The sequence below is a fragment of the Hordeum vulgare genome, chromosome 1H (assembly GCF_904849725.1).
Source record: "Hordeum vulgare subsp. vulgare chromosome 1H, MorexV3_pseudomolecules_assembly, whole genome shotgun sequence".
Lineage (NCBI taxonomy): Eukaryota > Viridiplantae > Streptophyta > Magnoliopsida > Poales > Poaceae > Hordeum > Hordeum vulgare.
This window is the reverse complement of record NC_058518.1, coordinates 394,000,869-394,013,301: the sequence shown is the minus strand read 5'-3', so window position 1 is coordinate 394,013,301 and position 12,433 is coordinate 394,000,869. Positions and strand designations below refer to the sequence as shown.

At 49.3% G+C, this 12,433-nt stretch overlaps 1 protein-coding gene across 1 annotated transcript; it reads right to left on the bottom strand.

Annotated features, from left to right (window-relative positions):
- Positions 1-10,809: 10,809 nt before the first annotated feature.
- On the bottom strand, positions 10,810-12,111 carry LOC123411963. Its single transcript, XM_045104926.1, has 2 exons — positions 10,976-12,111; positions 10,810-10,887 (listed from the first exon to the last, which is right to left on the bottom strand). The coding sequence occupies exon 1, from the start codon at positions 11,608-11,610 to the stop codon at positions 11,065-11,067; it is 546 nt and encodes a 181-aa protein (XP_044960861.1). The 5' UTR covers positions 11,611-12,111; the 3' UTR covers positions 10,810-10,887; positions 10,976-11,064.
- Positions 12,112-12,433: the final 322 nt, after the last annotated feature.

Below are 12,433 nucleotides of genomic sequence, written 5' to 3'. Positions count from 1 at the left end.
AGCGAGGAGAATGGGCCGCACACGGGGAGGAAGCCCACCTATGGCACCATATAGATGGAAATTAAACCCTGAGGGTTTTCCAATTACAGGAAAGGCCACAGAAGAAAAGAAAGCACAGACAAAACTATAAAAGCTAAAAAATAAAACAAGCACATCCTTGGAGATAAGAAATTATGTCCTATTTGAATAAATTGTAAAATGAATATTTGGAGCAACTAAATATTTACAAAACAGAATTATTGGAGTCTGTTTTGTATCTATTTGCACCATTTGCACACCTATTCAAAACAGCAATATCACATCTCTAATTCACCACAAATATGCTAACACATGGGCATTTTAGAAATAGGATTGGAACAAGAGGAACTTGATCTTGAGATAAATAAGAGGGAGAGAGTTTTGAAGCCTATGCAAACCACAAGGTGACCTATTAGCAAAAGCCCCACTCCAACTCTCACACACACTATCAAGAACATCTCATATCACATCTACACCTTCATGGATCACACCAACACAAAGATCACAAGGCATCACACATAACACAAGGACATAAAATGATATGGCATGCATCCATGCCAACGAAGAGAAAACAAGGTGACATCACATGAAATCATATGCATAGGATAGCTCTCATATCAATGACAAGATGGGCCCACCTGAAGAAGGTTCCAAAAAGGGAAAGATACACTTTTGGGGCGTTACAAACTCTCCCACACTACAAAAAGATCTCGCCCCGAGATCTACGCCTGAAAGAACTCCGGAAATTCAGAACGGAGGTGATCCTTGCATTCCCAAGTAGCCTCTTTATCGGAATGGTGTGAACACTGCACTTTGATAAATTTGACAAACTTGTTGCGGGTCTTGCGCTCAGTCGCCTCGAGAACCGCAACTGGATGCTCAAGATAAGATAGGTCAGGCTGAAGGTCGATGTCTTGAAGATGAACAGTGCGCTCGGGGGTCTTGAAGCACCTCCGGAGCTGAGAAACATGGAACACATAATGCACATTCGCAAAGTTTGACGGGAGCTCAAGCTGGTACGCAAGGTCGCCTATCTTGCCAACAACTCTGAACGGACCAACGAAACGAGGCGCAAGCTTGCCTTTGATGCCAAAGCGTTGCATACCCTTCATAGACGACACCTTGAGATAGACGAAGTCATCAAGCTCATAAGACATGTCACGATGCTTGCTATCATAATAGCTCTTCTGACGGGACTAAGCTGCTCTGAGGTTGTCGCGAATGACCCGACACATCTCCTCAGCTTTTTTTATCAGGTCATTCCCAAGGATCTGACGCTCGCCGGTCTCGGACCAGTTGAGTGGGGTACGACACTTCCTGCCATAGAGAATTTCAAACGGAGCCTTGCCAGAACTAGCTTGATAACTGTTGTTATACGAGAACTCAACAAAAGGCAGGCAATCCTCCCACTTCATACCAAAAGAGATAACACAAGCTCTCAGCATATCCTCAAGAACTTGATCGACTCGCTCCACTTGACCACTAGTCTGAGGATGAAAAGCTGTGCTGAAGCGGATTTTCGTGCCCATCGCAGACTGAAAAGAGTCTCAGAACTTGGAAGTGAAGATACTTCCGCGATCCAAAGAGATCATCATAGGCACGTCATGGAAAGACACAATCCTGGAAGTGTACAACTTTGCAAGCTGAGCTGCCGAAATGGATTCCTTGACTGGAAGAAAATGAACCACTTTACTCAACTTGTCGATGACGACGAAGATGGCATCATTACCCTTCTTGGACTTCGGAAACCCGGTGAAGAACTCCATCTCAATATGACCGAACTTCCACTCGGGAATGGGCAAAGGATGCAAAAGACCTGTTGGACGTTGATGCTCTGCTTTCACCCTTCGACATACATCACATTCATTTACGAACTGAGCAATCTCACGCTTCATACGAGTCCACCAGAAGGTATATTTCAAGTCCTGATACATCTTGGTGCTTCCAGGATGAATAGACAGCAGAGAGTTATGAGCTTATTCCATGATTACCTTTCTGAGATCACCTTTCGGAACGACAAGACGATCCTCAAAGAACAACGTGTCTCTGGCATCAACACTGAAGCACTTATACTTGGGAAGACTCTTTGCCACGCCAATCTTGACTTTCTTCACCATTGCATCAAGAAGCTGTGCTGCTCGGACCCGATCTTCCAAGGTAGGACAGATCTGAAGATTTGCAAGAAATCCCTCAGGTACTAACTGAAGGTTGAGCTTCCTGAAAGACTCACAAAGGCCAGGCTGGAGAGGTTGCAGAATGAGACTGTTGCAGTACGCCTTCCTGCTTAAGGCATCTGCCATGACATTAGCTTTGCCTGGCGTGTACTCAACACTCGCATTAAAATCTTGGAGCATTTCCACCCAACGAGTTTGTCGAAAATTCGGGTTAGGATGAGTGAAGATGTACTTGAGACTCTTTTGATCCATGAATACTTCAACCTTACGTTCCAACAAGAGGTGTCTCCAAGTCATCAGAGCGTGTACCACACCTGCTAGCTCAAGATCATGCACAGGATAGTTCTTCTCCGCTGGCTTCAACTGTCTGGAGGTATAAGCAACCACCTTCTTCTCTTGCATCAGAACTGCACCAAGACCCTGGAGAGAAGCGTCGCAGAACACCTGGTAAGGCTTGGAATCATCTGGAGGAACCAAGATTGGAGTAGAGGTGAGCTTCTCTTTGAGTGTGTCGAAGGCCAACTGACACTCTGGAGACCAAGCATATTTCACACCTTTTTGAAAAAGACTTGAGAGCGGCTTAGCAATCTTGGAGAAGTTCTCAGCGAACCTTCTACAATAGCTTGCGAGCCCGAGAAAGCTTCGAAGCTGCTTCACATTCTGCGGAGGCTCCCATTCAACAATGGCTTGCACCTTGGACGGATCAACTTTGATGCCCTCGGCAGAGATAATGTGCCCAAGATAGACAACTTCTTTCAGCCAGAACTCACACTTGGAAAACTTGGCATACATTTGTACTCCCTCAGCTTATCAAACACCAATCTGAGATGTTCTTCATGTTCTTCCTCAGTTTCAGAAAATACCAGAATGTCGTCGAGGTAGAGCAAGACAAAGTCATTCTTGAATGGAGAGAATATGTAGTTCATCAATCGATAGAATGTCGGAGGAGCATTTGCCAGACCAAAAGACATGACCGTATACTCATACGAGCCAAAACTAGTCCCGAAGGCAGTCTTCGGAATATCTTCCTCGCGAATGCGAATTTGATGATAGCTCATTCTGATATCGAGCTTGGAGAAGACCTTTGCCCCTTTCAACTGTTCGAACAACTTAGTTATGTTCGGAAGTGGATATTTGTTCCTGATTGTCTTCTTGTTCAATGGACTGTAATCGACACACAGTCGGCCCGTGCCATCCTTCTTCTTGACAAACAGAACTCCACAGCCCCACGGAGACGAGCTCAGTCTAATCAGACCCAAACGCTCCTGCTCATCGAGTTGCCTCTTAAGTTTCTTCAACTCTTCTGGACCCAATGTGTACGGACGTTTGCACACCGGCTCGGTACCTGGCTCAAGCTCAATCACAAATTCAACTTCTCGGTGCGGAGGCATGCCTGGTAGTTCTTCTGGAAACACATCTTCATATTCGCAGACCACTGGGACTTGCGAAATAGGATTAATCTCACCCTTTTCATTCAAAGAGAACAGACGGATTGTATCATCGCGCGTGCGAATATAAACACGTCCTCCGAAGAGTGGGTAAGCTTCACTTCTTTAGCTTCACAATCAATCGATGCCTTGTTCATGGCCAACCAGTCCATACCAAGGATCAAATCAATGTCGGACTTGCCCAAGACATATGGAGAAGCCAGAAAAGAATAATTGTCCATCTTGACAGAAACATCTGGAGCACGAGTACTAGCATGCATGAACTTGCCTGGAGAAACTACTGACAACGGACTAGGAAGCTCTTCAACAGGAACATTATGCTTGGATGCAAATGGAATGGAGAGGAAAGAATGCGAAGCACCAGAATCAAATAACACTTTAGCAGGAATATCATTGACGAGGAGGTTACCCATGATCACATCTGACGACTTTTCTGCCTCAGCCGCATTCACCATGTTGACTCGAGTTGACCTGGGGTTGAACTTGACAAGAGCATTACTTGGAGGTTTGCCTGGAGGAGGAGGCGGCAGTCGGAGCTGAGAAGTGCAGTTGTTGGCATAATGACCCTTCTGCCCACACTTATGACAAGTAACCTCTGCTGGCTGCCGATACTGTGTCTGAGGAGGCCCTTGCTTCTGATGCTGGAATCTCTGCTGAAAGACTGGGTTGGGTGGGTGGGAAGAACCACGGCCACCAGAATGCTTGAGCTGTTGCGAGTGCCGTGGAGGAGGAGACACCCAAAACTTCTGTTGCTTATGAACCACCTGAGTAGAGGAAGAGCTGGAATCTCTGAAACGCTTCTTAGAATTCTCCACCCTGAGCAAGGCTGCCTCTGCTCTGAGAGCTAAGTTGTAGAACTTGTCGAATTCCTCACGATCGTGCAAAGCAAGATCTAACTGCAAATCTTCTTTCAAGCCACCTCTGAACTGATAAATCATGCTCTTCTGATCAGGGATATCCTGCAAGGCGTATCGGGCTAGCTCGTGGAACTCAATGTTGTACTTGTACACAGAGTTATCACCCTGCTTCAAGCGCCTGAACTTCTCACGCATCTCCTCCACGAAGCTGGAAGGAATGTAGTGGGATCTGAAGTCACGACAGAACTCATCCCAAGTGATCACTCTAGCGCCTCTGGAATCCTTCAACTGTTGCCACCAGATAGATGCTTGCCCCTTCAGCTGGAATGTAGCAAATTTGACGAAATCCTCAGGACGAACATTGCTGCACTCAAAATGCTTGTTCATGTCGCGGATCCAATCCTCAGCATCAAACGGCTGGTCACAGGAACTGAAAGTCTTCAGCTGATTCGACAGGAACTGACTCAGATTAGCAAACTGATTGCCACCATGCTGGAAATTGCCTTGCTGCTGATTACCCCTCTCTTGCAACAACTGTAGCAGCATCTGAGTGTTTGCATTAGTAGCAGCCATCACCGCTTGCCAGGCCTCTGCAGGAGGAGGCGGCAGCGGAGGAGGATTCTCCGGAGGAGGAGGTGGTGGCGACACATCCTCATGCCCTGGATTCTGATGAGTTGGTGGAGCTATCCTGAAGACAGACACCACATTAGCCCATAGAATAAATTGAAGATATAGCTAAATCAAAATGACAGGAATATCTGAACAAGAATAATAGCAATTGCACTCGAACAAAGTAGTAAGAATGCTTCCTCAAATTGACGGTTGACAAAATTCTGATTAAGACCACTTACAACAAGTATGAGCTAGAACTGCTCGGAACAAACATATGATCGAGATTTCATCCGATATCTTCGTGGATAAGATCGCACGGGCTCGAATTTACAGTAGCCATCCTGTGCAAGGTAGTGCACACGACTTACGAAGTATCCCCGAGTCGTAGCGAGCTACAAGGACTCTTTAAGACACAACGAGAACCGCTGTAAGACGACCGTGAACAAACACACCCACTGAACATCGAATCCCAACCTCATATCATGCATCTGTAGGAAGATAGTCCTATAAGATACTACTTGATATCCCACCTATGAATTCCCGAAATGCCTGGTCATGCAATCTGGTACACGGATACAAGGAGTAATGTCACACAACTCCTATACTAACTCGTCACCTCTATCACATCCGTCAACACACAACCAGAATCTCGGACCTTCATCTACAACAGACCCTCGTGATCACAACAATACAAAGTATGGCAGTACTCCCGAACAATCTGCACGAGTACCGGGGACATCGGGGTTATCTCGCCACTACTAGTATTGAAGCAATTACGAACATCCTTCGTTCTTAGATACTCAAAAATCTGAATGATGGCGATGTGCGCAAGAATCCCCTGGAGCTCAACTCCCCGGAAGAAATCAAGGCAGACAGGAGGCACCAAGACAGAACTCCGTCACATCGAAATCATATAGATTTCACAAATACCCGCGTGATCCTAAATTTTATTTTGAGCGAGAAGAGGGGTAGAATTAAGATTTCCTAAGTCGGGAACCTCACCAGAGCATGGAAGAGGAGAAAAAAGAATCCTACTCTCCGATATAACTAAGACTCAAAACATTTTAGTAGACTCGACTCAGCCAAGTACGATCACACAAAGGCTCCTATGGTCGTAAGGCTCAGATTACCAACTTGTAACAACTAAGATGCTGCCCTTTCCGATTTGGGGAACGAGGCCCCGAATTGGAAATAAGCGCATCTAAGCGTTTCGCAAGCACGGTAACATAGCACATACATAATATAGAAGAATGACAATAAGGGATTCAACTGCCATCTCATAAATATATCAGAGTTACATCACGCATCCAAACAAGGTAGTTCCGCTACGGACTACAAAACATGAGAAATGACTATGCTACCCTGCATGCTTGCCCACGATCACGACCACGCATCAATCTTCTGGATAGTTCACATACAGGCGGTCGTTCTCCTCATCGTACTGCCACGCCAGCTGCGTGCCGTCGGGATCACCTGTCTCGGGGGTACCTGAACCTGTTGGTGTTGTGAAGGAATCTGTGAGCCATGGGGACTCAGCAATCTATGACCTCGGTGCCAGAACTAGTCAAGTTATTAGATGAGGAAGGTGGAGTATTTAGGTTGCAGGATCCTAAGCTTTATATGGTGGCTAACTTACGTAGAACATGTATTGAAGGTGGTCTATTCTAGCGGTCGATGATTAACTGATCACTAAGTGATCCTGAACACCTACTTACGTCAATCATAACCCCACCGTGTTCCCGATCGAAGAGAGGTCTTCGAAGGGGACAGTCACGGTTACGCACACAGTTGGCAATTTTATTAGCTTATGTTTAAGTTGTCTATTACCGGATGTTAACAAATATCCCAGTTGCCACATAACCACGGGCACGACTTTCCAAAAGATTAAACCCTGCAGGGGTGCTCCAACTAGTCCATCACAAACGTACACGTGCCGCAAAGTAATCCTCTATCACGAATCTTGTGATCTCGTCGGATTCCTTAGAGGAAAACCTCAACTCTGGGGAGAACCAAAGCTTCACCGGGATTCCTATACGCAAGATATATCGCTAAGGTAAGACAAGACTAGCAGGACCTCCCGTCGTGTCGACGACCCTGATAAGAGCCGCGTATCTCAGTCTCAGGACACGACGGATGAGCTAGACGTCGGGATGGCTAAACCTCTAGGTGACCAGTGGGGCCCCGGACATCGCTCAGGTGGGACCAACACTCATGAGGAGCACTGGCCCAGGTTGTTGATTAAATTCCTCAGGGTAGCTATGCCCTATGCAGATCATTATTATGTGATTAGCAGACTAGAACCAATGATGGGTCCTGCCGGACAAGTCTTAACACTACGCGATTTATCAAGGGGGTCCCAATAACAACCCCGAACGTGTTAGGAGCGATCATTATGGAATCAAACACCGGTAGCCGGTAACTATGGCGGCAATAACGAAACAAAACACCCGGCAAAAGGCTAGGCCTTCCGTTATTTACCAAGTATATAGGTGCATTAATTAAATAACAGATTTAGCATAATGATATCAAACTCATGTTATCACATGAGACAAAGCACCTGCAACTAGCAACGCTAACATTAGTAGCTGAGCAAAGCCTACTTAGCCATTCAAGATTTGCTAGGAGGGGGAAGTGTTTGGGTTTCATGGCAATATTCAGGAGGCAATTATTTCAGTGGTAGGCAGCGAGCATATGACAAGGAAACGTAATCTAGCACAAGTCTAGAGATGGAATCAAGGTCATATCATCTTGCCTGTGATATCCTCAACTTGGAACTGCTCTTCTTCGTCCTGCACGTACTCTCCCGAATCCATGTACTCGTTCTCCGATCCCGGTGCTACCCAACATAAAAATAACATCCAATGAACAACAACACCTCAAGATGCGACAAGCACATGATGCATGAGATGAATATGAACATGCATCTCTATTTCTATCACTAGAACAAGCATGAGAAGTAAATACATGTTCCTGGATAGAACTGCACCCTAAGCTATCTTGACATGCATGAGAATGACATGATCAGATGCGTCACGTGAAAACGATGCAAAAACATATAAAGAACATTACAAACGGAGCTACGGATCAACGGGAAACAACGAAACAAGATATGATGTGCTGCGTGCCAAATACATCACCACACACTCCAATGGCATAAATCTGGTGTTTCCAGGTTGCCAAGACATAAAACAAACCAACATGGATGGGGTGGTGCAAATAATAACACCACACCATCATCTAAGCACTCACAATCATCAAAACACCAAAACTACACAATCTGCCATAAACAGCATCGGTGCGCGGGGCGGGCTGGAAGCTGGCAGGTGCCTGCAACACCTCCTCCCGTGGCGAGGCGTCCCGCTCCGGTGACCGCGGCGGCGTGGGGCACCAGTTCACGGCCCCCACTGCCTGTGCCATCTCCGGTGCGGTGCACGACCAGCTCCATGACGCGCCCACCAAATCCAGAGGGAACACGGCCACCTCCTCCTCCTCCATCTGCTCGAGGATCGCGACATCGCCGGCCGCAGAGAGGGCCATCGCGCGGTCCAGGCCCGACCATTGGCACTCATCATGCGTCATCATGGAGTCCTCCATGATGCGCTGCATGAGCCGGGCCTCCTCCTCCTCCGTCATGCGAGGAGGTGGAGGTGGTGACGGAGACGGGGAAGGCGACGGCGTAGGCGTGAGGCCGCGCACCTCCCGTGCCCGCCGCAGCCTCGAGACCGTGCTAGCGAAGTAGGAGGCGCGCCGCACGTCGTGCTCGTCCCTGAGCCACATGTCCCAGAGGGTGGAGTCGGCGGCGTACCTGTCGTCGTAGTACAGGTCGTCGGGGAGGAGGCGGCGGCGACGCTCGATCTCGTCGCGGCGCGCACGGCCGCTCGTCGGCACCGGCAGGATAGGGACCCGGTCGTCGGAGAGGTGCCACGCGTTGGGGAGGTGGACGTCGCTCCACGGGACCGGCGTCCTCGTCTCCCAGTAACGCCGGCATACCTCAACGCTGAGGTACTGTCGGTCGCGCTGGCCGGCGGGCCTAGGGGCGATGGTGAAGGGAGCCGCGGCGGAGGCACGACGCGGTGGCGATGCGGCCTCCTCCTTCACGAAGTCGCGGCGGCGTCCCGACGAGGAGCCAGCCTCGCGGTCGTGCTTCCCCTTGCGGCTGTAGTTCCACAAGCCCATGGCTGCACGGTGGGCGGCCGGCGAGTTCGAGGAGGCTGCTAGGGTTTGGCTGTCGGTTTTCGAGGAGGCCGCGGGGTGGCGATGAGAACTGTGGGCGACGACCGGTCCATGAATTCCTCATTTAAGAAGGATCGCGACCGTTCCCTGGGCGGATGGCAGGCGGGTCCGACAGCGCGTGCGCATTGATGTGGGCGGGTGGGAGGTAGGTGGCCGCCTGCCATGCGTCCCCGACGCGGACGAGCACGCGTCCGTTTGATGTCCGCCGCGACCCAAATCCCGCGCAAGTTTGCGCTCGAAATGGATCGTGCCGGACACAAAACGGACAAGATGGGTCCGGACCGTCTCGCGCTGGGCCGACAGGTTAGTCCCTTTTATCCCAAATGAACAGGATGGATCGCGCGTGGAGTTGGCCTAAGTTCTTGTATGCTACTATCACAAAGATCTAGTGGTCATAGAAGGCTCAAGAGTAAGTTCCTGTATGCTACTATCACAAAGATCTAGTGGTCCTAGAAGGTTCAAGAGGGTTGTGACTTGTGACAAATGACAATCACTTATACCCCTACGACTTTGTGCTTACGGGATGCACAGTCATTATCACCAAATTATGTTGCAGTCTATCCTTTTGTGATTGTTTATTTCAGTTACCTCCTTGATATTGGTCTATTGTGCTCTTGATGCCATAATGTTCTTGTCGTGTCACCACTCACTTCACTACGCGACGATGGTCGGGTGAGTGCAGCAAGACAAGATCAGGCGGCGGCGAACTCGAGCTCCAATGACAGAGAAGAGTGGAACGGTGGTTTCGGGGTTCAGGGCCTTCTATAAGCAAGTGTTTTGTGGTAAACGCAATCTGCAAGAAACCGGAAGGACCGAAGCAGCCTTTCTCCTTAAGCTGAAACAGTTCAGTTCATTTCTGGTGAGACGCTTTACAAAATCTACGTACTTTCTTCCTTCCACTGGAAACTACGATTTGGATGGATGCCAATCCAATTGGCAATTTTCGCGCCCGTCTGATAGTGATGTTTCCAACCCAAGGTCTATCTTCCTCTTCCGTTTTGTTGGGCTATTTTCCCCGTCTTTTGCTGTTGTGGCTCTCGACAGCACGAACGTCCCGAGTTGATAAGACTTTTTTGGCTCGCTCTCCGCCAATCAACAGCGAACCTGCACAGCTCACGCCGCCTGCTTTTACAGACGGGCAAAATAAGGTCGAAACATGAGATGACCTGGGAGCTGGGATTGCCCGATCATGCAAACGTACAGATCCTTTCTTATTTCTTATTTGTGGGAAGCACCAGAAGTAAAGTACGTACATACCTACACGTCACCCGTTGGCCAAGTCTGCCGCCAAATACGAAAGGCACACTTCGATTGTGGTAGTACGTCTTTGATCTCACAGCGCAGCGGAAAGGCAACGAGAAAAGGTTCTCGCGCCCTGCCAAGTCAATCAATCCGTAAGCAAAGGCAATGACGGAGTAGTCAATCTATCCAACGCACTGACTGTGATGAGATGAGACGAGACGAAGATGCAAAAGCAAGGGAAAATCCATCGCCCGTCGTTTCCTTTTGGCACCAACGTGTCCCATGGCTCTCACGCGGTAGATGCTTTACATGCCGACGGGAGAAAAAGCACGTTGAAGAACTCAACCGGACGCCACGCAACGCAAGTAGTAAAAAATAAATCTGTGTATACCTTTTTTACCCCCCCAAAAGATGTAATGGTGTGTGGGTTCTTTTTGTACAGCAATGTGCAGTAGTAACGAACGGCGGATCGACGGGCACCTAATCAAAATCGGCGGCGGGGGATGCCGAGCCGTCGTCGTCGTCGTCTTTGGCGGCGGCGGCGTGCGGGTTGCAGTCGTCGGAGTAGAAGTCGTTGCGCTCGATGAGGGAGCGGAGGCCGGGGTCCTCCTTGCCGTTGGCGCTCGGGTTGGGCTGCAGCGAGCAATCCCCTTGGGGACAGAGGCAGCACCACGCCGGCAACGCGGCGGTTCCCGCGCCAGAGCGCCCCTCCTCCTCGACCCCAACGGCGCCGCCAGGCCTCTCCCTCCGGCCCCTCCTCTCCTGCACCACCGAGACGTTGCCCCAGCAAGCGGGCGGGGGAGGCAGCCGGTCCCGGATCGCCCTCAACACCTCCTCCCGCCGCTTGCTCTCGCGCCTCCCCTGTTTCCTGCCTCCCCCTTCCGCCGCCTCTCCTCCACGCGACGAAGACGAGGACGGGTGGGACTGGGACGGCCTCTGCCGCCGAAGCGCGCCCACGGGACCGGCGGCGGCGTCAGCGCCGCCGAGCTCTCCGTCGGCTCCACCATTGGCTCTCCCCTGCCGCATACATGCAACCGCCACCGCCAGGGCGGACACGCGGCAACAGTAACGGCGGCCACGGGAGCGCCCAACCCGCCAAACCCGGGGTCTCGTGGCGGCGCGGCGCGGCGCGGCGCGATGCGATTTTGGGCGTTGGTTTGGGTTTGGGGATTGGGGAGGGGAGGCGGAGGAGGAAGGCGTGCACCTAATTTCGGTTCCGTGTGGTGGTATTATTGCCGGCACACAGCTTGCATTTGCATCAACGTAGTCGCCTTGGCTTGGTTGGCTTGGATGGACGGCTTTCTTGTTCCCATCTCCCTTTCGTCACAGGTGTAAGTTAAGTTGAGAGACAAGGAACTGCCGCGTCACAAAATGAAATACTCCTGGTAGAGTATGAAACGAATGATTTAGATGAGAAAATATAGTCTTGCATTTGTTTAATTGGATTGGTGGTGTAGCGACACGTTGGTAGATAGATGATGGATGTCATATATAATGTGATGGTAACTTTCTCTCTTTTTCTAATATGACCAGTTCTACCTTAAAAAATAAAAATGACCAGTTCATTTTCTTTTCTTTTACTCCATGATCACTTCACTTTTGTAACACACTTATATTTCTGAGATACTATGGTGTGCCACTAATATATACCACAATCGGGGCAGTTCTTTCTAAGTCACAATTCTCCATAATCTGATTTTGGGAAACTCCTCACGGAATCGTGTGGCCACAGAATCAGTTGTTCAGATTTTTTCTATGATTCTAGTGTGTGATTGTTGTATGAGTTGTTTTATGAAATGTCAGTAACACCCCTAGATTGAAATGATATTTATGATAGTTTCATGTCTAA

Coding starts and splice junctions, on each gene's coding strand:
- LOC123411963 (XM_045104926.1), bottom strand. CDS start 11,610: ATGCGGCAGGGGAGAGCCAATGGTGGAGCCGACGGAGAGCTCGGCGGC.